General features: G+C 43.1%; 1 protein-coding gene and 1 long non-coding RNA gene across 5 annotated transcripts in view; one reads left to right on the top strand and one right to left on the bottom strand.

Annotated features, from left to right (window-relative positions):
• LOC125707428 (uncharacterized) overlaps positions 1-17,638 on the top strand; it is a 39,903-nt gene extending 22,265 nt beyond the window's left edge. Inside the window, exons 3-4 of the long non-coding RNA XR_007382283.1 lie at positions 16,108-16,371; positions 17,261-17,638. This is a non-coding gene — a long non-coding RNA (uncharacterized LOC125707428). The remainder of the gene's footprint in view (positions 1-16,107; positions 16,372-17,260) is intronic.
• kif26ba (kinesin family member 26Ba) overlaps positions 1-24,861 on the bottom strand; it is a 93,245-nt gene that overhangs the window by 31,656 nt on the left and 36,728 nt on the right. For all 4 annotated transcript variants that reach the window (XM_048974537.1, XM_048974538.1, XM_048974540.1 and 1 more), the window contains exons 3-5: positions 24,282-24,776; positions 16,324-16,490; positions 560-746 (exon numbers count right to left, since the gene is read on the bottom strand). In XM_048974537.1, coding sequence (XP_048830494.1) covers positions 560-746; positions 16,324-16,490; positions 24,282-24,776 — 849 coding nt within the window. The remainder of the gene's footprint in view (positions 1-559; positions 747-16,323; positions 16,491-24,281; positions 24,777-24,861) is intronic.

The raw sequence follows: 24,861 nt of genomic DNA, 5'->3' as shown, positions 1-24,861 counted from the left end.
GTGTTCTGAGGTCAGGTCTCTGACTTCCAGAGCATGTTCGGCAAGGTCAGGCAGTGACAGGCACTAAGAGGCGTGTTTCAGTCGTTGCAGCTGCACGCCAGCCGCTGGATTAGCCGCCGGCTGACAATGAGGAAATGCCCTTTCGGGATACTCTGTTATTTAACTTTTCTATATAAGAACGATCTGCTTTTCCTCAAATGAAGACGTCTCTTGAAATTGTAGCTTCAGCTTAGAGATATTTTGAGCTGCATTTCATATTTCTGGGATGCATTTGTCACGGTGCCTCCATACAGCCCGAAAGCCACCTAAGTTCTGGACACACGGGTCTCCAACTCCAGTCCTGGAGAGCTACTATTCGGCGTGTTTTCTGTCCTACTTAGCTTCTGATGAGCCACACCTGTTCCTGGTATTTACCTGACAACAGGTGTGGCTAATCTGAAGCCTGGTAGGATAGAAAACCTACCGGACAGTAGCTCTCCGGGACCAGAGTTGAAGAACCACAGTGGATTAGGCAGCTGGCAAAATGCACTAACTCACTCTAGCCAACAGATATCCTCACCTTGCCCAGGCCTGGGGTGTCTTTGACCTTGTTTACAGCACGGAGTAGGCAGGGCGGGGCCGGAGGCGGCGATGTTTGCAAGATGCCGCTGAAGTTGGTGGGGAAGAGGGGTGGGTCGCACACCAAGGGTGGAGCTGGCCGTTGCTGCTTCTTCTTCTTGGAGGACAGGTTTAGCTTCTGAGCAGCTCTGCGGAGAGACAATCAAAGATCTAGGTTGATCAACTGAAAGCCAGTGATGCCTAGAGGAGGGAAAATATTTACCTAACAACTAATATATTATCGTTTTATTTATTTATTTATTTAGCTTTTTTTTTCTTTATCTATAGCAACATACATTTATGAGAAAGCAGAGTCAGTCAGTCCCTGGAGCAACTAGAGATTAAGGGTGTTGCTCAAGGGCCCAACACTGAAATCACACCAGGATTTGAACCAGTGACCTTCCAGTCAGAAACAGCATCCTAACCCACAGAGCCACACATTGCCCTAGATGTTCTATGCCTTGTAAGTACCTGCAAAAATTGCACAGTCAGCGAGAATCTGGACTGCATGTGTCTGTTCTGGATTCCTTATACATTACTTACTCTCTCACCATAATTCTTAACTTTTACAAAACCATGTTTATTGCCGCAATAAACAAGTTTACTGCTTCACCCTGTTGACTGACATTAATTTTCATGACGAGCTCTCCAGTTGAACATATGGACTTTATAAAACTCTAAACTCTATGATCTGCTCACTCCCACATGCACAGCCGCCGTCTCATACAATGCACGACTTTGGTATCTTCTCACAAAGGCTTTCAGAGTGACCATGACTTTGGTATCTTCTCACAAAGGCTTTGAGTGACCACGACTGGCCAGCCTGCAGGCCATTACATTGCCTTGTGGGACTGTGGGGAAACAACAGTCCTGCCATTTCACTTTAGCAGATGGCTGGGAATCCTTTGCATTTTGTCCTTTTTCTGGTTGCTCTTTGTGCAATAATTTGCAATTTCTCAGATATGGATGACAGTCATCTTAAGACTTTGAAATCTCTTTAGAGTTGATTCTCTGTCTAGAAAGTAAAACTCCAGACCAAGATTTTGTTTCAACCAGCCACATGGGTACTTTGCGATTGTGACTCTTTATACTCAACTGGATGGTTGAAACAAAATCTTGGTCTGAATTTTTACTCCCTGAACCTGAACTGTCCCCCTCTGGAAAGGGATATTGTAAAAACACACATATATACGGTGATGGACCTCCTGTAACCGACCTTGTGGAGGTGATGAAAACATTGCATTAATCAACACTCGTAAGTATGGATTTCAGCTCTTTAAAAGTGCTTTCAAAGCCACGCTCATCGAATGCTATAGTCTCTTCCAGTGCAGACCAGCCATCCCATAAGGGTAAGAAACCCTTTGGAGTTTGTTTTTACTCATGAGAAATGCAAATGGAATCTAAGCCAATCCAGTCCACCCCGAGTCTTTAACTCCTCGTCAAAGATATTTGCTCACTGATAGAACTACTTTTGAAAAGCCTCCATGTAAAACAGAGACAACGAAGAAGTGGCTTTCAAAGAGAAGACAGGCTTTCTTGTGTAGCTCTGCAGCTCTAAAAATACAGCCAGATCTCACACCCTGCACTTAATCAAATTTTATGTGAACAGCTAAATTATCATATGCAGCATACCAGCTTAAATGCATGGTTTATTCATACAGTACATTCCTCTCTCCTGTAACCTACTTATCCCCAGGTCCACAAGTCAGCCTGTAATTGTGCAGGAAATGCCGGAGTGGACTTCCTGTATGAACTTTTCTGCTGCAAATTTTTACATTGTTAATTCTGCTTCTAATAAATGTGGAAGAGTTGTTTTCAGATTCTTTGCATAGACCGTATAGCAACTTAAATCTAACATGCTTGTACCGCTCGTTCCCAAGAACATCGAGGACATTGTTTCCCGAACTCAAAAGAAAGTACTTTGAAATGACTTCTTTTATGCAATTTTTGCAAACATTTCAGTTGAGTGAAATTGATTCTTTATGGAATTAATAAAATTCAGCTTGAAATTAAGTTTTAGGTAGGAACATTTAGTTGTTTGCTTTCTGATTGCTATTGCTGTGTGAAAAACTTACTATCTTACTTTTGCACTTAACACATTATGTATTTGGTGCAGATTAACACCAGTGAGTCTGGGTGCAAAGTCAGATGATGATCATTATGATACCTGGAAAAGTGGCTAACTGTCTCCCTACTATGGAACGCGACGCCCTTGGGCTTTCCGTTGACCAAGAAATCACTACTAATAATACCACAGGAGATGTTTAATGTTCCTGTCAGTGCTGCGAGCTGCTAATTATAGATATCTTGCTCTCTGTAGCCGAACGAACATGTAACAAGGGCATGTTGCTCACAATCTCTAATAGGTCCCTCCTGGAAACAGTGGTGTGTTTATAATATGAAGCCCGTCAAAAGAAAACACAAATAAATAAGAAATATGATTAATTCCACTTGTTCTGCACTTTCCACTGACGTAGGTGTGTTATTTACCGGACGCATTAATGAGATCTCACCGAACATACCCACATCAGAATAACATGACGAGAGTAATCAAATGCCTGACGTGTTCTCATTTCTCTCTCTTCCTCACTCACACACAGAATAATACATGCATGCTTCTTATAACGAGCAAGCTCACATAGAACGCAAGAGTGAAAATTGCAAGTATGTACGCTTATTAAATATATACGTATATCTGTACATGTACATGTATGCGTGTGTGTGAATATAGAATGATCGGAATTAGACCGTTTCTTGTTGTTAAAATATAGCGAGCGTCATTAGTCGGGAGTATGGTGACAGCGCTGTATGCATACACACATATGCACACAGCTAAACATGAGCAATGCTCGTAAAATCACCTTATAAGTTACACAACATGGAATTCCTCAGAAAAAGCCGGAATGCTGGCATCTCTCACCTGTCCATCACCTTCTGAGGGCCTGCTGACATTAATGAGTGAAGTTTTGCTCTTCCTGCCTGAGCTTTCGCTCACCAAGCAACCTGCTCCACTGGTCTTCACACGGGAGCAGGAAGTACAATCCTGAGAGGTTCCTTCAACCCGACGCCTCCTCCAGAAATCCTCGCTCCGCACCCTCCCATTTTTCATCCTCGTGCTTCCTGTTTTCCGCGCCTCCCTCCCTCCCTGCTCCCCCTGCGTGGACCAGACCAGTGTTGGTTGACAGGAAGGCCTCGCCCACACCTGAGCACTTGGTCAGCTGTCCCTACCTCTCCTCTGCTGCCTGGTGTGCATCTTCACACCGAAAGAGAGAAAGAGACAGACGGAGAGAGAAAGGAGGGAAAGGAAGGAGGAAAGGAAATGATAGGAGAGGAGGGTGAAAGACTGGAGAGTAGGAGAACAAGCACGACAGAACAAGACAGAGGAGAAGAAGGGACTGGCAATGAAAGAGAAAAGGTAAAATTCCACAGAGAACCGCAGCCTTGTAAACTCGGCTGAGATTGTCTACTTTACAAAGGACTGCACCAATCTCTTCTCCGGTCCTCTCCCTCTCTCTATCTTCCTCCCTCCCTCTCTCAATCTCACTCCAGACTTCTTGCAGGATCTCTGTTAACCCATTCCTCTGCCTCGTAGGCAAACTGTCTCAAATGCCAGTCCAAGGACCAGTCGCGCGTCGACTACATGTGCAAATATAAGGCAGAGATGGAGCATCAAAACCAAAGTTCTCACGAGCGGAGACAAACATGTCGTACCGGACCAAGAATCTGGCACCAGGCTGTCAGTGATGTCAAGTGTCTGATTGCGGGTTCTGCGTGGAAAATCAGTCCTCTCTTGATGCCCTGCCAAGCAGACGCTGCCAAGTTTTGAGGAAAACTTAAACATATGTCAGGAGACAAAATATAGCTTGAGGCAACGGTAGACCCTTGTTGGCTTTAGAAAAGTGAGGGTGTGTGTGTGTGTGTGTGTGTGTGGGGGGGGGGGGGTTCTGGATAATAGCCAGGGAGATCAATGCAAGAGTAGCTTATTCACTCCAGGAATATTCATATATATACACACATACACAAACACTCACACACACACACACACACACACACACACATACAGGCTTTGCGGAGACTCTTCATTCACTTCTAAGGGGAAAACTCTAATCCCAACATGACGACCTTAACCCCTATCCAGCCCTAACCTTAACCATAAGTAACCAAACAAAATACGAGAATTCTGGCGTTTTTAGTTTTTTTTTTTTTTTGATTGCATTCATAGATCTTTCCAGAAAAAACATCCACACAATGTCAAAATAACAGGTTGTTATTTCATTGTGTGGACATTTGGTATGAACATAATCCACACACATATAATACTGTATATATTATATATATATATGTATATATTATATATATATATATATATATATATATATATATATATATATATATATATATATATCCCAGATTTCAATTTCTTTAAAGCAATTTAGGCAGCCTGAGAAGTTGTTTACATAACCATTTACGTAACTACTTATAAAATCATGTCTGATTATTATCGGGACAGAGCCGTCTTTGTTATTCCAGATGACTAACGCACAGGTCTCGTCTCCTCTCTGCTGACTGTAAAACACGGCGGAAGCTTCTCTGCTCGGCTCGCAGCACAGACGCTCAGGTGCTGATCTCGCATAACGGACAAATTGATTTAGGGCAGATGCTGCAAAAAGTGTTTTTTTTTTCCTTTCTTTCTTTTTTTTTTAACTATAGGTGGCATTTGAAATTTATGGGGCTCTTCCTCCAGCTGCCCTAAATCAGATTTGCCTGAACCAAAAGCGACCTTTCAGGAAAAACTGAGGGAAAAAAGTCACATTTCACCAATGGCTATAGGGCTAGCAAAAAAAACTCGCACAGCAGGAGGTGTAGGCTCTCACAAGGTGGCCCAGATCTTCATAACATCGCTCGGCTATCCTTACTATGCTGCGTATTACTGAACGCACGGTCAACGGGCCATGAAGCCTTACCTTGGGGCAGATAAGAATTCATTTCCAGGAATACAATGTACATGGGCTGCGTGATGAATGTGATTTTAGTCACACGTGGGAGTATGCCACCCGTATTTAGATTTAGCGATATGGTGACCAGTTAGGATCATCAACGGCTCCCGCTGTTTGGGCTAAGTCTGTAGCTAAGGGAGAGTGAGCCTTTACTGAAGCAAACTGGAAAGACACCGATGTGGGAAAACAAGACTTGTTAGGGCACAGAGATCCTAAAGGTGAAGGTCTTCGCACCATGTTGCAGTGAGAGCCTCCCAGAGAAGGAAGACAGCATTCTATGCTTTGGAGAACAAGAGCGAGACGGGCACCTTATTTCATAGGATGATTGTGGTTTTCAGGTCAATCATAGTACAAAAAATTGGGAGACGACAATACAAATGGAAGGAATATGACAGTTACATTTCTAGGCATTTCATTTAATCTTATACTCATTTAGATCGATATCACAAACTTGTATAAGTAGACAGATGTAGAAAAAAATGCAGTTAATTTTTCATTATACTGATTGAAGACATTTCATTTTCAGTAATTATTCATGAACAACCGAAAAATCATTTGAATCATTAATTTTTCATTTCTTAACATTTTCAAGTCAAGGTTTTAATTTGTTGAATTTAGTTAGATAAATATTAAGAACTTTTCTCCTACTGTATATCATGGAATCATTTATTTTTATATCCTTATAATTAGAACATCCACAATAGAATACAAGACCATATTTAAAAATCCATATTTGACATGCAATGATTATTTCACCTAGTCTGCCATAATGCAGACCAATCTGTACAATGCTGGAAGTGAAATAATAAAGTGAAATAATAAAAAAAATTAATAAATAACGGAATGATTGCCAGAACAAACTACATTACTGCATCTTTGAAGATGGTGATATTAAAGGCAGCTTTGTTGTTTAGATATGGGTATTAAAATTTCTTAATAACCTGTTAGCATATAATTGTCAAAAACGGAACAATTCATCTTAGAGTGCAAATAAAAGGTCATTTAGTGTGTCACGCTATATGCTTATTCTATTAGCCAAGCGTAAAACTTTCAGGCTTAACTGCTTCCCCGTTGTCTTTTTCCACAAACTTCCTAAGAATATCATAGACACATTTCAGTATTCTGTACATATCTAGCCATGCCTGTTTGTATATCCATAGCTAATCTTCCTCTTTGTCATATAAGCCAAAGGCCCCGATCCAGAATTACTGTTCACAGAAACTCTGCAGCATTTGCGTATAGCCCCAGAGCACCATAAAGCGTAATCTCCTCTTCCTAAATTCAGCTGCAAAGAAAAGTGACAGAAAACATTGTAATGGAAGAAGGCTCCTGTTCTTAACTAGCGTAGGATCATTTTGTTTGCAGTGGGGGTGTAAAATACTAGTGTGTCAGATTTACGTGTCATTAGAATTTTGGCACCAGAATAGACTTTACCAGTCAAACGGATTACCAGCATTTTTGCATTGTTATCAATTACACCTACTTGGTGCATAGCAAAGGGATCAGTCTCTTACATCAGTTAAAACTGGATTACACGTTTAGAAACGCGGCATTCTGGATTCTGTATTCGTCTCTTTTTTCCTTATTGTAACAGATCCAGGATAATGTCAGTGTGTACAACCTTTTCCAGACTTCACATTGTGGCGGGGTTACTGTCACCTGGACGGCATCGCACATCTGCAAATTTCATGGTTTAAATCAACAACTTTTACACTATTAGAGATGAGATGAAGTGAGATGAAGCTGCCGTGTTGCTCGTCATCGATTTTTGCGAACGTATTCCGCATAAATATAAAAAAAATTATATTCGCTGGAGCGAATCGATAGGCAACAGAAACTGCTCTGGCATTTGTAAGCCGTCATGAAAAATCCTCACTGAACTCATTAACGCAACACTTTTCCAGAAGCACTGCTCAGGTTAAAGCACAGTCTCAGAGGCAACAGTAATTGGAAGATTGCACAGGAGTCCCTATTATACCGTCTGCACCATATCCTATATTCACAGAGGAGGTCTGGATCCACCCAGAAGTCCATACCAATAAAAATAGCCTAAACAGAACATCCCACACAAGCTAATTGGTGGGCTCTGCAGTTATAAAGACTCGTTATCAAAATATATCGTCACTGTTGGCAAACAACTATTCTGCAGAAAGGTTAAGGAGAAAGGCTTCAAGTCAGCGACCCAGTTGTTGATCCTGCCCACTGTCTTGTAATAAAAGTAGCAGTGTTTCCCAATTTTGCCCTCGGGGACCATCAGATAGTCCAGGGTTTTGCTCCCAACAGCAAAAATGTGGGCTGTCTGGGAGGAAGCAAAAATGTGGGCTGTCTGGGAGGAAGCAAAAATGTGGGCTGTCTGGGAGGAAGCAAAAATGTGTACTGTCTGGGAGGAAGCAAAAATGTGGACTGTCTGGGAGGAAGCAAAAATGTGTGCTGTCTGGGAGGAAGTAAAAATGTGGGCTATCTGGGAGGAAGCAAAAATGTGGACTGTCTGGGAGGAAGCAAAAATGTGTGCTGTCTGGGAGGAAGCAAAAATGTGGATCGTTTATGGGCCCCCAAGGACTGGGTTGGGAAACACTGGCCTACAGCAGTTGTGGATGCCGATTATACCAATTTTACCAACAGTTCTCTCTGAATCAAGTGACTAAGTATGCTGCAAACCTGGGCTAAAACAGTTTACATAAAATTTTAAGCCACAGATATACAATTTGCAAAAGACGCTTAAAAGACAAGGGATCTGCCATTTTCCAAGCTGTGAAGTCAGTTACTTATATCAGCTGTATTATATAATTCAAATGCAACACTTTACAATGGAGAGCAAGGGTTAGATGGCAATACACTTATGTGTGTTTAGCTACAAATATAACCGGCGCTTTGCATCTCGATCGACCGACGCTGTCAGTCACCCTAGACAAAGGCCCGTGTAAAATAAATAATTCGTAGCAATGATGAAAACACTGCCTGTATCAGACGCATCTCGATTTGGAAATTTCACATCTGTAGCTCGCATACTCAGCCTCAGCTTGCTTTACCTTATGGAAGAGAAGACCCTCTTAGAGGGATTAATGTTTAGAGCTTCCTAGTATCTTCTGCCAGTGGTAGTTTTTACATGTGACACACAGCATGCTGTCTGTTCACTGGAAGCTTATTTTACTTTGCTTGCGTTTTGTATCTGCTCTTCATGCTAACGGGTTTCATTCGTATTCAAAATCAGCTGCCTATCTGCAGACCACTTGCACATTATAGTGACTTTTCAGTTGATTCATTAAATACTGACAGGAATTAACTAATTACAGTACAGCAGTGAAAATGACCATCGACACTAACAGCACTGCCAAACCCAAAGCACAGATCATTATTACAGCACCGGAGCTAATAAATAACATTTTTGAAATAATATAAATGCTTAAAAAATTCGGGCCATTATTTACCAAGCATTTCAGGTACCTAAAGTACCTTGAGAGTGATGCAAATGCCATGCTAACCTGAAGAGCAAATATTTGAGCCAACGTTCTTGTTGCTTGGTAACCTCCAAGCACGTTTATGCGATGAGAAGAAGGTCATCAGACAGATCGGCTTAAAGAACTAAAAGATGATGTACAAAGCAGATATTTGCTCTGACTTGGCCAGTAGGAGCTTTGTGAATAAATATATTAGCCTGTTTGCGCTAATGAACATTTATTTCACGAATATGGCTATAGTTATGGGTCTGCCAGTTGCCAAGATACATCGACTTTTCACATTAACGATGAGTGATATATATTTACTGGTAGCGGATGTCTTGGTATTTTATTCATTTAATACATATTTTTTGGCTCATGATTCACGGCAAGCATGAATTATTAACTACATACACCAATAAAACATAACATTAAAACCACTGACAGGTGAAGTGAATACCATTGATCATCTTGTTACAATGGCACCTGTCAAGGGAAAATTGAACACAGTTCTTGAAGTCAATGTTGGAAGCAGGAAAAATGGGCAAGGGTGAGGATCTGAGAGACTTTGATAAGGAGCAAATTCTGATGGGTAGACAACTGAGTCAGAGCATCTCTAAAACGGCAGGTCGTGTGGCCTGTTGTCCATATGCAGTGGTCAGTACCTACCAGGTGGTCCAAGGAAACTCAACTGGTAAAACAAGCCACGGATAATAGGTGCTCAAGGCTCATTGATGCACATGGAGCGAGATGGATGGCCTATCTTGTCCGATCCCACAGGAGAGCTACTGTAGCACAGATTGCTGGTAAAGTTAATTCCCTATGATAGAGACTATGACAGAAAGGTGTCAGAACACAGAGTGTATTGATGCGTGTTGCGTATGGGGCGGAGAAGCCGTGGAGTGCCCATGCTGACAGTTGTCTACTGGACATGTTACTCTGACGTACCACCTACTGAAAACTTTGTTGCAGACCAAGTACACGTCATCACAGTGCTGCTATTCCCTGATGGCAGTGGCCTCTTCCAGCAGGATAATGCACCCTGCCACACTGCAAAAAAATGTTCAGGAATGGTTTGAGGAAACATGAAGCTCAAGATGTTCACTTGGCCTCCAAATTCCCTAGATCCCAATCTGATTGAGCATCTGAGAGATGTGCTCGGCACCAATCTATGGCGATCACACCTCACAACTTACGGGACTTAAAGGATCTGCTGCTAACATTGTGGTATCAGAAACCACAGGACACCTTCAGAGGTCTTGTGGAGTCCATGTCTCAGCGGGTCAGAGCACACAGGGGACCGTCACAATATTAACCAGCTGGGTTCAATGTTATGGCTGATTGTTGTATATGCTTTTTACCATATCATTCCAAACATGACCAGAAATTAAATTTGCTAGCCTGAAGCCTCCTCATGCTCCCTGAATGTTCCTAACGTTCTAACTTCTGGTCATTGAATAGTCTTAAGTTTGTGCTTTATTTGGAAATTTCGTGCAGCTCCTGCTCCAGTACTACATACTCTTGCATATATTGTAAGCTTATGGCTGGTCAATTCCTTGACAGCACGTATGTTTACAGTGTGCTATTTGATTAACTTTGGACAAGAGCGTCTGCTAAATACGGAAATGTAAAGTAGCACTGTGATGTCTTATCGATTCATTTATTTATTGCAGTTCTTGTTAAAAGGTATTTAAGATGTGTGTATCTGTTCATCAATGGGCTTAGTTACAAGCTATTGTGTTCTACATTTTTCATAGCCATGTGGAACACATAACATGAATCATGCCCCCCCCCATACACGTATACACACTAATGGATGGGATCAGAAGTTAATTGTCCTGAATTTTAAGTGCTCTGGGACTTCTTTAGGAGAGGAGAGATTGCTTGAAGGCTTCAGTCCCTGGATAACGGACTCTCTTGAACATCTTGGTCCCTATATAGCTGTTTCTTTTGATGCTCTGAAATGTCATTCTCTCTCCACGAAATCGCCGCGCCGTGAGCACGCCGAGTTCCTTTTTCCCCCTCCCCTCTCTCTGCAAGTAGTGTGACCATGATACGAATCACGCGGGCAAAATGGATTCCGAATAAATTTTGCCGGAATTGAAACAAGAGTATATACACCTCATTCACCCCCATTGTTTATTTGATTAAATGCCGCTGCAGTAAATCAAAAACCGTGATGCAGTGTGGCAGTAATGGGAAGGAAAAATCAGCATTTCCATTTTTTTTCAGCCCTCCTCAAATTGGTTATAGAACAGAAACACGGACCATTAAGAAGAATCAATGTCCATTACACAGGATACAGTAATTTGGTCTAAGGGATTTAGTAACCCCCAACACAACAAGAACTACATGAGCACCTCACCCCCACTGCAACTACTAATGTTACGTGAAAATTCCTCCATCAGGGCTCCAGGCAGTAGCCCCCCCACACACACACACACACATAGAGCCCCTCTTACTTCCCCAGGGGGAAATATTTGTCGAATAAATCAAGGCGCTGTTCCTCTGGCAGTGACATATTCAGAGCAAGAGCTCAGCTAATGAAAGCCCTCGGTGTCCACGCGAGCAAATCCCGTTTGCCAAGTCGCACGATCGATCATTCGAGGGAGGGGTTTTTTGTGTGTCCATACAGGGTGGGTGTGTAGCTCTGAGGGAGAGGAAAAGGTCATCCCCATTGGGGGAAGACTGAGGCGTTACCTGCTGTCGGGGGGGGGGCAGCAGGGGGTGGAGCTAACCAGGTATATGGCATTCTGGGACAGAATCAGTATTACTCACCAGCTTTGACGATCTAGTGCTCCATCTCAATGGAAGCAGTTAAAGAACCTTACAGTCTAGTTCCACAACGCTGCCTCCATCATTCCCATACAGACGCCCCCCCTCCCCCCCCCCACACACACACACACACACACACCTACTCATGCAAAAAATTCCACTTTCTCCTTAAGAGAGAGATGTCTGAAATGGATAAAGACCCATCCATTCCTTTGTTCTGTCAGAATTTCAGCAAGAGAATCCTTTATCCTGCCAAGACAGCACTCAATAAACCATAAATAAACGAAGAAGCAAACATGAATTTAAATTTAGGCCATTTCTTCCTTTATTTAGAATAGAAGCTGAAGGGAAAAAAAAAACAGATTCGTATAGAATACTGAACACTCATTTACGGCTGGGGGTTGTATCTTTCTTTCCGATTCTCCCAAGACGGAACAGGCCAGGGGTGGGGCGGGAGGGGCACAAGCCCAGAGCTGAGAGCTGATTGGCCCCCTCCCCTGTCACTCATCAATTCAAAACATATCATTGGCTAATGATAAGTTTGCCCCGTCTGTAAGAATTGTGGCCCCACCCAGATTGGCCCCAGGTTCAGACCACCAGTTCTTCCCACATGTTTGCATCCCCTCCACTAATAACTGCAGAGCGATGATCTGACTGGTGGTTCTTTGAGGATTTACCATAGGATACGCCTGGGCAGTCCCGCTATTATGTTTACCTAACCAACCGGCAAGCTAATCATCCAGCATGTGCATAAGGTGAGAGGGTAGATGAAATAGGCGCATGACTAGCATGGGCTGCATAGGGGGGCTACTGGTACTGAGCCAAAGATGTGCTTCACAAAACGCCACCGCACAGGAATGTACTGCTCCACTCAGACCATGCTAATTTTAATTAGAATTTTTTAACATGGGATAGAGACCTCCCATCACAGAGGATGCACGTGAACGGTACTCGTAACGGATGGCAAGTAGACAGCTGACTTCGCACATATCTTCATTATATAGCGCCATTCAGCTAACCAGTACCCACCCCCCCCCACCCCCAAGCGAGAATCACCGCCGGCATCCCCCAGCAAGTCGGCCCACGGCAGTCGGTCCCGCTTCAGAAGCTGGTACCAAAGCGGCCGCCTATGTCGCCTGCAGGACTGACCGGCCCTGGATAATTTTTTTAAATGTAATAAAAGTATAAAAATGAGAAGATACTGAGCTGTAGATCTTCATGCCCTGCTTACATTCTGGAAATTTCCATGTTCCCACATCTCTCATGGGTTATCTCCAGGTACACAGTTCAGGCCCCACCCCCGCCCCACAGTCCAAAGACATTCATTTACACCTGCTGCTGGACATTGTGTGTCAGAGCTGGACGCCCCGGTCTGCATACCCTCTTCTACCTGGAACTGACTCCAGGCCCCCAAAAACCCTGCTGGAAAGTTAGTGCAGCCTATGACACAAAGATATCAGAACCCAAGATATCAGCATTGCGGCTTGCAGCGTAAGAGGCTGCGTAGCCGCAGGACAAACAGTTGGAAAATGGGCGGATACGCATTTTCAGAGCATATAGACTATTTCTTGGCTCTGCGTTATATGAATCGCTTCAGGTATTGCTATGTGATTCTGTCATACCGCGGAGATCAATGTAGGCAAGCAAAGATGAATAGAGGCAGAGTCTGACAGAATGGATGAAACGTAGGAGAAACTGAGCGCGTTGAGCGAGTGCCAAAGCTGGGCATTCCTGAGTTTGATATGCCCCCCCCATATGCCCCCAGTCATGATGGGTCCTTTCAAGCGCCTTGCCGGTGCAAACGTACGAGGTGCTTCTCCCCAACGTACGAGGTGCTTCTCCCCAACAGATGTCACTGGGAAGTTGCTGCTGCTGTGAGTGGGAGGCCAGTGCAGTTACGAGATGTTTGACCCCATAGTTACCAGGTACCTCTGCTTGTAGCATCTTAAGCAAACAAATATCTTCAGTCCAAAACTACTGACAGTACTGACAGACAATTCCCAGCCATACAAATATGAACTATGAATATACATTTTAAAATTCTCCCACAGAATGGTATGGCTCATATCACACATGAAAAAATATATAATTAATAGCCTGAATATATGCCAATAGATAGCTGATAGACAGTAAGTCATGCATAGATCATAAAATCAGGTCTTCTACTTTATCAGGTCGACTGCATCTTTGAGCAGATCCGTGCACAGAGGTCATGACAACTCAACAGTAAAAAAACACAAAGCCCCTTCAAAGTGAAATACGGCATCCATAAATACAAAGCCGGGGTGGCTAAAAGTGTGATCCAAGCCCATCTTCCATCTTGCGGCAAGATTGGGAAGGAATGTGGACCAGGTGCTGGACCAGGAGCCGGCTCTGTAGCTGCCCGCCTACAAGCCAGGACATTAAAGAGAAAGCCCAAAAAACCCAAAGAAATTTCTTGGACTCTCCTTCCCCAGCATGGAGAACATGAACTACAACATGGGATCATGACATCCATAAATCACACACTTCTGTCTCTCAGCTTGGGTGAGGGGTGGGGGGGAGACGGAGATATTCCCTTGTAAAATATCGCAAATCAATACCCATTCCAAGCCCAGAGGGGGGTCTGATGGGGCACCCAGGGGGGCTTTAACTGGGGACAATTCCCACACTCTCTATACACGTATCTGCTGATGGTTACTGGAGCAAGCAACTAGTATAATAGCTGATCTGAAATGTACATTTAAATTTTTAAATTCTAAAAATTACAGAAATCCTCACTCAGGTAACAAAGTGTGAAGAGATTTGAATCCCACAGTAGCAATGTTTAGCTTCCTGTTTTCCTATATTTTTTCCACATTATCATACTCATTCTTGGAACCCAGCACCATGGGCAGAAACTGAAATATCCCAAACAAGTTTTACAGAGAGTGTGAAATAATCCTGGCATAAAACTATTTCTCCAAGTTTAACTATAGAATAATTATCCTGGACTGTATCTTGGACCGTGAAACATGATAATTAACTGTTAATTACTGTTGTAAGAGTATTGCTCTCGATCAGTAACAAGTTTTTTTTCACACGTTAAACTGGTTATGGAATAAAAACTTTAAGAAGCAGCGTTCCTCTCAGTCCAGCGGTAACTGGTCAGGGTCCTCCATCTAATTTCCAGTAGAAAAGTATCAAAGTAAATAATTATGTGAACAATATCTAAGGCTACCTAAATTGCTTTAAAAAAATGTGTGTGTGTGTGTGTGTGTCTGTGTCTGTCTGTCTGAGGGATCCACCCACATTTGAACTCATTCTGTCTTGTATTAAAAGCTTGACTTAGTCAAGCGTAGAGGAGACAGCTAAAGGGTGGCATAAATATATACCACTTTTTTTTTTCTTGCAAAGCTTTTGTCTTTTTGTAGGGATGAAATACTAGCCACAAAAGAAAATGGATGAATCCGGGATTAAAGCAGAGCTATTTACTAAGAGATTCAAGATTATTATTTTCCTAATCCTGAAATTAACTTTGTTTTTCTTCATTTTACTAAATGGAAGTGGTTGACTTTCCAGAAAATGAACATTTAACAAGGAATTCATTGCACTTCATGTTTCATACATTAGCCAAGAAGAATCAAACAATTTTGTTTTTCAGGCTTTATTAATAATCTCACCTGGTGAATTATTATTTATTTTAACAACTCTTTGTTGATAAGGTTGATATAAACGTTTCACTCTCTTTTGGGTTTTGTTTTAAATATGATTTTATAATCATATTTAGAGCCCATTGCTTTTTTGCATCATGGTGGATTGGGATTCTTCCACTGGTGATTAATCTCCTGCCTCTCCAGTTCATTCCCTTCAAAGCCCAGAGCAGATAAGTCCTGGTAATATATAGCCACTTGCTTCTGGGTTTGCCTGTGGGTAACTACAGCCAAGTAAAGGGATTATGGAGAGCAAAAGGGGTTTGTGGGTAATCGATTTTTCTCAGCCCTAGGATGGTGGTAGTTGGGCAATGTATTTAAATAATGACTCGAATAAATCATAACTTTTAAATACAATTAATAGCTGTTTGCATTTTGGGCAAGTCATGAAGAAGCTGCTCTACTTGTAAACACTGTTGGCTTTGTAAATCTGGCCATGTGCAAGGCAACACTTCCCCCGATCAAGAAGCATGCGCAAAGCCAAAGGCTGAACATTTTATAAATGTCTGAGTCTGAGAGTTCAGCTCTTCATTCCCAGGGTAAAATAAACCAATGAAGCCATGCTGAGTGCAGATACTCGTCACACAACGTTAACCATGCAGACCCTCTATCCTCCTCTGCCCGTCCCAGCAGGCATCTCAGCGCCCATACCCAATGGTGCAGAAAGCACAGACGGTGGAAGCTGGGGATGAATCGGAATCAGGCTCATTTGGGGAGTGTGTGGGAACTATCTCCGGTGGACTGAGTCATCTAAGAGAGAAACGACCAATTCCAAACGGACAGCCTCTTGAACGTAGACCACCGACGAGGCGACCACATGCACAAAAAGAAAGCAGAAGTCCTTACCTTGCAAAGAAAGAAGCGGCTGCCGACGTGCCACTGGAGGGCGCCGAGGTGACCGGGGGCGTCTGAGGGGTGGGGAAATTGTAAGGGGATGGCCGGTCGGCGTTGTAGCGGTTCAGAGCAACTTCTGTTAGACCTTCGCGGCCGCCTTCTGACACCACCTGGGAGATCTGTTCAAGAAATAATATTTAGCATTGACTTAGCACAATGTTGCCATAATGTTGTCTGCATAGTCATCCATGTTCATAATCCCCGAATCATGAAAGATAAACTGCAGGATCATACAACAGAAGCAGCACTAGATATCCATACAATGCGGCGTAAACCTTAGCACATCACTTCACATCCCAGATCAAATACTCAAAAAGTTAAACAAGATGCCAAACATGAAATTCTCCTATAAACCTGACTGTATATATGAGACATACACATGACCTTGGCAAATAAATACAATGTCATACAAGATTGGTTTAAAACACACTTAGGCTTTGGAAATAACTTCAACACTTACTGCTGCCCCAAGCCATAAATAGACAGAAGGCTGCCCTTTGTCTCTGTTTTGCCCGAATAAGGAAACGGATCTCGTAGGGGACTACGGAAAATAGACAGACAGCACTTTCACTAGAGTCATCTTACAGTAACAGGGCATGATCGGGGATGCTGTCTGCTGGCAAGATATGCAAAAACCATTGTATCTTTGGGTTATGTATCTATGTTTGGGTTTTTGGTTCCAGAAAGTACTTTAAAATGATCATTGCTTATAAATGAAACAAAGAGATCGCAAGAAAAACATGAAACACTGTTTAGCCTCTCAGAAGTGACTAAGAGGAGGATCACTATTAATTTGTTTATAATGTTCTGTAACTGACACACATTAATCCAGATAGCATATACAAAAATAGCAAACCAAAATTATCTTCCGATGCATGTTATTTCTCAGCAGACAGACCGGTCAAACTGAAGACCATCCCATGAAGACCCACGGAACACAATCACAATAAGGTAATCTCCTCCCCTTGAGATAATCTGGGTTTCCAGAGTTGACCTAATAATAGCCAAGCTCTACATACAGAGGCAAAGTCTGCTGGTAGATGCAGGACACTGGGGGAAAGTCCAACTACACGTTCATTGGGGAAGAACTTCAGTGTCCCTGTCTCTGGGCACATCTCAGCTGAGGAAAAACACACTCACTCTTCAAAAGCTGCTTTGATATTTGCATGTCTGTTGATACCCTAACTCACAGACGCACACCCATAAATTGAGTAATGGGTGAAAAAACAAAATATTGTTCTATGGTCTCTTAATTTTGTGCAGAATTGTAGTTTAGCATTTCCAGCATTGCTAAGCAATGGCAGCCGAATTCTTGCATGCACTTCCACTGCATTTTAAATATGTGGGATGATAATAATAATAATAATAATAATAATAATAATAAAGTAAAAATACCACTGCACACCTAGCGCCTTTCTGGGACTGGAAAATAACTGGCCTCAGTGATCATGACAGAGTAAATGCGTTCCGCCGCACCAATGCCAGTTGGATCGCTAGGGAACCTCAGGCTCCTTCGCCATCTGTTCTGCAGGAATGAGGTGGGGGGGGGACTGGGCTTCTGCCCCTGGCACAGAATTCTGCATCACTCTCTCAGGCCCAAACTGCAGAAAGCCCTGACTGTACCTTGTGCCACCCGTTTGTAGTCATCTTAACCGGAACCTTTAGTGTCGCCGCCCTCCTGGCCAGATGGTATCGAATCTGACTGGAAGTCATGACTTAACTGGCATCATGAGATGGCAGGTAATTCAAAGATCCTGAGGTGAGTTAAGGAGAAACCAGGGTCTGTTTTCCATTTTCATTGCTGAGTGACCTGATCGGCCCTTTTTTTATTTGCGGCAGGAACAAGATCTTCCCTTGTTTTCTGTTTATTCACTAAACCTCATCAGAAAAATCCATTTTAAATGATTCAATTTCGTAAAGTAATTCGATAGGATGAACTGTCCTTCCATTAAGAACCTCATTCCCAGTGTTATTCAAAACATTCTCATAGACTAAATACTTTTCTTAAATGAAGAAATTTCCCAAATGTTTTGGTAATAAGGTAGCAAAATTAGGGATTTGTTTCTTAGCAGATTTTGTCAGCGTTTGTCCACTTGGCTAGCGGCAAAAGCAGGGCTCTAGCCCTGCACGGTGGGGATATACAGATTTTAATGACTCGCACGAGGCAAATGAACTAACAGCATGGCAGAGCAGCCTCCCACTGCGTACAATTCCATGCCATATTTATTTACTGTTCTGCACTGCGAAGACAGAAAATACGGCACCTAAAGCCATAAAATATTTATAGCCAATTGATAAACCTGCTAAGACGTATAATAAATCTGGGCTCTTTTTCTATTAACAAGAATAATGCAATATTTAATGCTCAGGTTTGAAAACTCCAACTGGGGTGTTGTGAACTGCAATCTGGCATCGTAAACATCCTTAAAGAAGGAGGCCACCATGAAAACAGTGGTTAGCAGCCGAAATTCGGCAATACTGAAATGAAACGGATATTGCAGCGTATCACAGAACCGAACGTCGCTTCAAAAATTATATTTGTAAATGGCCAAAAAGACAAGGCATTTAGTCTGCCCTGCAAAGCCAGAACATCGTAAGCACATGCTGTATCAAAACTGAGCCCTTTTTGGCTCTGTTTTAGCTTGTGATAAAATATCTTAGTTCAACTCTGCTCTACTTTGAAGAAAACAGATACATTACAGTAACTACAAAATCCAAGCTAAGATTAAGGCAAAACACCCTATTCCTCTGTTTTAGTGTCATTGCACTTACTGTATTTTGGCTTCGTAGGGCAGCATTCCTGCAGATGTGCTTTACTAAATTATCCGCTTTTCTGGGCCCTTAGACTGTGACCATGCATTTAAACTCGATATGTATATTACCTTCTTCTAGTTGTTCCCATCGCATCCTTTCTTTTGTTTTTTTCTTTTTTTTTCGGGGTATGTATAGTGTTTATAGGAGATATGTGAGTGTGATGGACAGAGAACGGCCTGGTGTTCCTGGACAAAGCCCCCCCCTCCCCCCCCCCATGTAACATAACTGTTAAGTTACCCAAGAGGCACCCAGAGTTAAAAAATAATTGCTCAGCAAGTCTGTGGCCCCTTACACAAACCATGCTTCATCGTTTGCATTGAACCGGTCCACTCATCCATCTTAATTAAGCTATGACCAGTCCAACTACATCACCTTGCTGCTTCATGACCCCTCCCCCTGCCAGTCACCTCTCTCTAGATGTTTCCATCCTTGTACCTTGGGGTCCCATAAACAAGAGTGCTGAAATTAGTAAATTAGGGTTATACAGGGAGCAACACAGAATGACAAGCTACCTCTTAGAGTAGATTTACACTGATGGCTGCCCTTAGAGCTAGGTAAGAGGTTCTGAAGACGTGTGTTAAAGCTGGGAACATCGACCAATCATGTTCCACACCCTGCTTTACCGTGCTTTAACTCTCACGAGATGAGAATTTGTTTGTGTCTTAATAGTTTAACAAGGTTTGTGGAAAAGCTGTGTGAGAGAGGCTTTGGATATACCTCAGAATGAGTCTTTTATTCCTCCTGCCCCACACACTCGTAGCTCAGGGTAACAGGATTTCCTAGCCTATAATGGTACGTAGAATTAAGACTTTCACTACAAAGGTCCTGTTTTATGAAGCAGCATGTGCGGACTCAGCCTCTTGTTTGCCTCAGTGTTTTCAGGTCAGCGAGGCGGCTGGGCAGCTTGCACACATTGTTCATCCGGGAGTGGATCGAGTGTAGAAACAAATTGTCTCGCTTTGTTTCAAGAGCCAGCACAGGGTCAGTGGCGGATGTCGAACTCTGTGTGTGGCGTCCAAATTGTTTTTATAACAAAGTCCAGTGCCAGGGGTAATTGTCATTATCCTGAAGAATCTCCAGCGCAACTCTAAAGAACTTCCTGCACTTCAAAACATGCCCTTAGGCGCACTGGAAGACAAGAGGAAACAAAACTGGGCCAGAGTGTATACAGCAATGGAAAACCGAGAAGACGCAGAGGACTCGTTCCGACTGAGGAGAAGATAGGGACCTAGCGTCATATACTGAGTGAGAAGAAAAGAGAAGTAGGGGAAGTAGGAAGATAGGAGTACAAGCCTTTGGAGGATAATGGGAAATGATGCTGGAAGACGCTCAGTCAGGGTGCGGCCAAAGATTTTCCAAACATCCGGGACCATTTCTGCATTTATGCTGCACGGCACCAAGTAAATTTCCTGATCTCCTACGAACACCAGCTAGACTTCGAACGCTTTCCCACCCAAGATGAGAAAAAACTCAGTAGTTCCACACCTCTTGGATTCTATCCCCATAAAATGGCACCAAGTTAGCTCCAACAGCATCATACCAGAATCCCATGAATCCCAAACATGTCAAATTCACCTGTTGATATGCTACAAGGAAATTTTACCGGCCCTGGATCGTGATAAATGAGTGAAAGTGTGACTTCTGCAGCACGTCAGAAATGATGAATGAGAAGCACGCACATGAAAAGTCTGCCGGGTCCGGTTTGTGATTCTGACCAATTCTCCCAATGCTAAAGTAAAACACCGTGCTAGGAAATATCGCGTGGGTTTCTATTTAAAGGAACTCATTCCAGGACCTGTTATTGATTTATTACGGCTTTAAGGAGACATGTAGAAGACATAAGCACAAAGCAGCGGTCTGTTCCTTGGAAAACAAAAAGGGATTGTTCCTTCGCCTATTGTTCATTTCTAGACACCACAGACCCATAAAACCTGCTTATGTTGCAAATTCAGTAAAAGGAAAAACAGAATTTCCTTGAAAAAAAAAATGAAACAGTCAAATTGTTTGCTGTTATTTCATCTATTGCAATACAGAATTGTTGTCAGAAACTCAGCTTTCAAATGCAATGAAAGCAAATGAGCAAATGTCTCCCTCCTAATTCATGATTTTCCTATGCTTTGGTATTAATTAAAATACATAAAAATATCTCATCCTTTGATAATACAGAATTTGGTTTGCATGCAGTATGAAACCTCAATTCAGTGATCTGAAAAGCATGTGTTTAAAACAGAATTTAGCTACAATTATTGACAGTAAGATAATGACACTCTGCTCCATAAATATAAACCTATTGTTTTCCTGGAAAGTTGCTGTAAAATCACACCGATGGGCTGTGTGGTCTCTGGTTTCCAGTCTTATTGTGTATTTCATCATACTGTCCTGCCCTTTCCCACGTGACAAGCAATTAATAAGGAAGCCAGTCACTGTTGGGGAACACGTGCAAAGGTTGGAGATTCAGTGGAATTCACTCCACCTTCTCGCTTCTCATTGGTTAGCACCAGTGGCATCTGTCAAGATGGGCCCAAGGGGGGTGTCTCAGCAGGAAGGGTGTGTATGGCCTTATGTACTGCTCTGTCAGCTGAAGCCACTATCTCTGCTCGTTTACGGATTTTAGGAAGCAGGAGAGGCTGCCACTTCAGGTGGACTTCAGGGCTTGAAAGTAATTGAATTGAGGCAACAGAGTTGAAGCACCTTAAAGCCAGAAAATTAGCAAATAGCTTTTGGGCCATCAAAAAACAGCAGGCTTTAAAAGTTTTGTGCCAATCAGGCAGAATTCAATAAGCTTTTGCATGATCCTAAACTAAAATGGAGTGGTATGAAAGTCACAGCAAATGCAAGTAATACTTGTAACTTGCTGTTATGCCAAAGCATACTGATATGAGCTCATTATCCATTTCCTGCTATTTTCATATTATTATGCAAACTTATATGCTAACCATGGAAGCTAGCTAGCTAACACAGGCCAGTCAGATCAAAGTCCCATAAGATGACTAATTGTACAAATTTAATGTTGTATGCCTGCCTTCAGTTTGCAAGTAAAATTTTCCTTTTCATTTTGTTCGCGAATAAAATATGACATGCAGGATTATCGGCTCATAATGTGCTGAAACTCTTTAGCTCCGAGACTGTCTCCCGATGCACTGTGAATGCATGACTTAGTTTCCCCACATTCTCAAGGGCACCAGATGGGTCAAATCACTGGCGGCGCAAGAGCATGTAGCCCTGAACCGAAATTTAATAACGAGTTGTTATGTTGTGTCGAAGGGGGTGTAATGGCAAATGTAAATAGCTGCTACAGGAACCAGGTCTCTCTTCAGCCTAACAGAATAAGATGCCCAGAAGCCTTTAGGTTTTACACGTGTAAGTTTGTCCAGCGAAAGGGTAAAGATCACTGATTCGGCCTCTTCTCCTAATACATGCTATATGACCTTTATGATACAGGAATGCTGCACTTTTTCCATGTACTTATACAGGAAGTTTGGCCATATGTTAATTCACCAGCTGCTCTGCAGGAGAATCATCTCTAGATTCATCAAATAATCTCAACGAATGGCAGCATGGCTCATATGAATACCAACCGAGCAATTCCTCAACATCTGCAAAACACATCTCCAGGGCAACATGTTCAATAACCAGTCTTGGGTACATATGCTATAGTGTGAGGCTTTAAAAACAGATGCTAAGATCTGACACTGAAGCCTCTACTCCAGCAGGCAGTATAGGTCTGTCCTCACTCTCCCGTCTTTCTCTCTTTAAACCCACATTATCTCTACTGCCACCTGTCTCTGGAATTTTGCATAATGGGTCATTGTCATTCAAACACTCCTGAGCTTGCAAAATATGCACGACTGACAGGGCCACCTTCAGAGGACTCGCCATGACCCCGTGAATGAGCACCACTGAGACTTCATCACCCCAGTTAATATTGTTCATTCCCAATGAATACCATCCCATGTGGCTATCAGTCAATGAGTATGTCTGGAGAGCTGCAGCCCAACCATGTACAGCAGTATTGCTAAACCCTTAACTGTCTATCGCTTGTTAATTTTTTTTTTAATTGACCTCTCTGTGGTTCTCTCCTGCTCACATTCGCCTTGCCAGCCCCTCTTCATCTCAGTAGCCTGGGCCTTCCAGTCACAGGCTAACACTCCCCAGGGTTATCACACCCTGCACTCTAATTACTTGGTCAGGCTGTAGAGATGGTAGATGCAGCTGAACTGGTAAAGGCCATATCTGATTATTCACATTTGACTACGGAGACTCGATCTGCCTTCCTAATAGGAGGAGCTATTTACGCACATATTGTTTCTTTATGGAATACCGTTGCCTTAAGCATAGTCTAAATGCAAAGCTATTAACATCCTTCTCAGTCACGGAAAGACAAAGCGATGGAAACAAGGCCACCATTTGCATTCAGTTTGCATTTCAAGAAGTAAATATAATAATAAACATCCTGTCCAGGGTTCCCCATGTTCCTGCCTGTCAAAGAACATGTCCTGCATAAGGAGATGCTGAATATCCATAGATGTCCAAAATTTGGCTGTACTGTATATTAATTTTCAATACAGTTAACACTAATGCTAGAGAAATGCTCCCAAATCACATACGGACAATCCATAAAAAGGAGACATACAGTAGCACTGGCATATTAATAGCTAGTAAACTTCCAAAAAGGGTTTTTCCAGCACCTAGAAGGTCTACTGGTCTTCATTCAGTCCAAGCTCTACTAGAGTAAGCATATGGGTAGCCAGTCAACTCATCCGGCATCTCAGATGTTAATCAAATAATAATTGGAATGTATTCCAACACCAGCAGGGCTCCATCCCTCAAGGACAGGGCTAGGCATCCTACAGGGAAATACACAGCTAGCTGTAGTAGGGGGTTCCAGGCTGTGAAATGTACACAGCAACATGTCCATGCAAGAGGTGAACCTGGGATTTATACATGCTGTGAAATAGGTCTGGCTGCCTTCCAGTCAAATGCTTATATAATTTAGGAGGTGTTAGAATCCTGAGGATTTGGGGGAGAAGCACATGTTGTTTAATTGTGCTGAATAATACGAACCGAAAGGTGTGACGATGACAGTGATGACATACCTGATATGGGTAAAGAGTGACACCATTGGCACAGGACATGGACCAGTTGGCATCCAGATACAGGTATGGCTGTGTGGCTCCCGAGCTGACGATGTTCCCATTGCCATTGCTCGGGCTGCCGGGCGGGTGGGGCTTGGTCACGTGATCAGGAGAGCCGTTCTTCTTCTCCACCCTGCTACCCACACCCAAGCTGTTCGGTTTGGACCCGTGTTTGGTGTGGCCGGGGCCAGCTCCGGGGGCTGAGGTGGAAGAGCCAGCGCTTGGGAGGTGAGTCCAGTCACGGGGCGTGGCTCCCCGGTGGCCAGCAGGCCCTGGGGGCGAGCCGGGGGATCTATCATTCTGCTCCAGGGTGAGGACCATGTGGACAGCCTCCTGCTTCAGCTGGCTGAGATGGGTGGCGCAGACGTCACAGCGACCGTCCCGCTCGCTCCAGGCCTTGCGTGTGCTGTTGGGAACCTGGAGCTTATCATGGAGTAGTAAGGGGAACGAGGGATCCTGCAGGATAGAGAGAGAGAGAGAGAGAGAGAGAAGGAGGCCATTAGAGACAGAGAGATGACCTCCACGATCGAGCTCCTGTGGC

This window comes from Brienomyrus brachyistius, chromosome 14 (genome assembly GCF_023856365.1).
Source record: "Brienomyrus brachyistius isolate T26 chromosome 14, BBRACH_0.4, whole genome shotgun sequence".
Classification (NCBI taxonomy): Eukaryota; Metazoa; Chordata; class Actinopteri; order Osteoglossiformes; family Mormyridae; genus Brienomyrus; species Brienomyrus brachyistius.
Note: the sequence above shows the minus strand (reverse complement) of the source record. Positions and strands in the feature narration are given on the sequence as shown.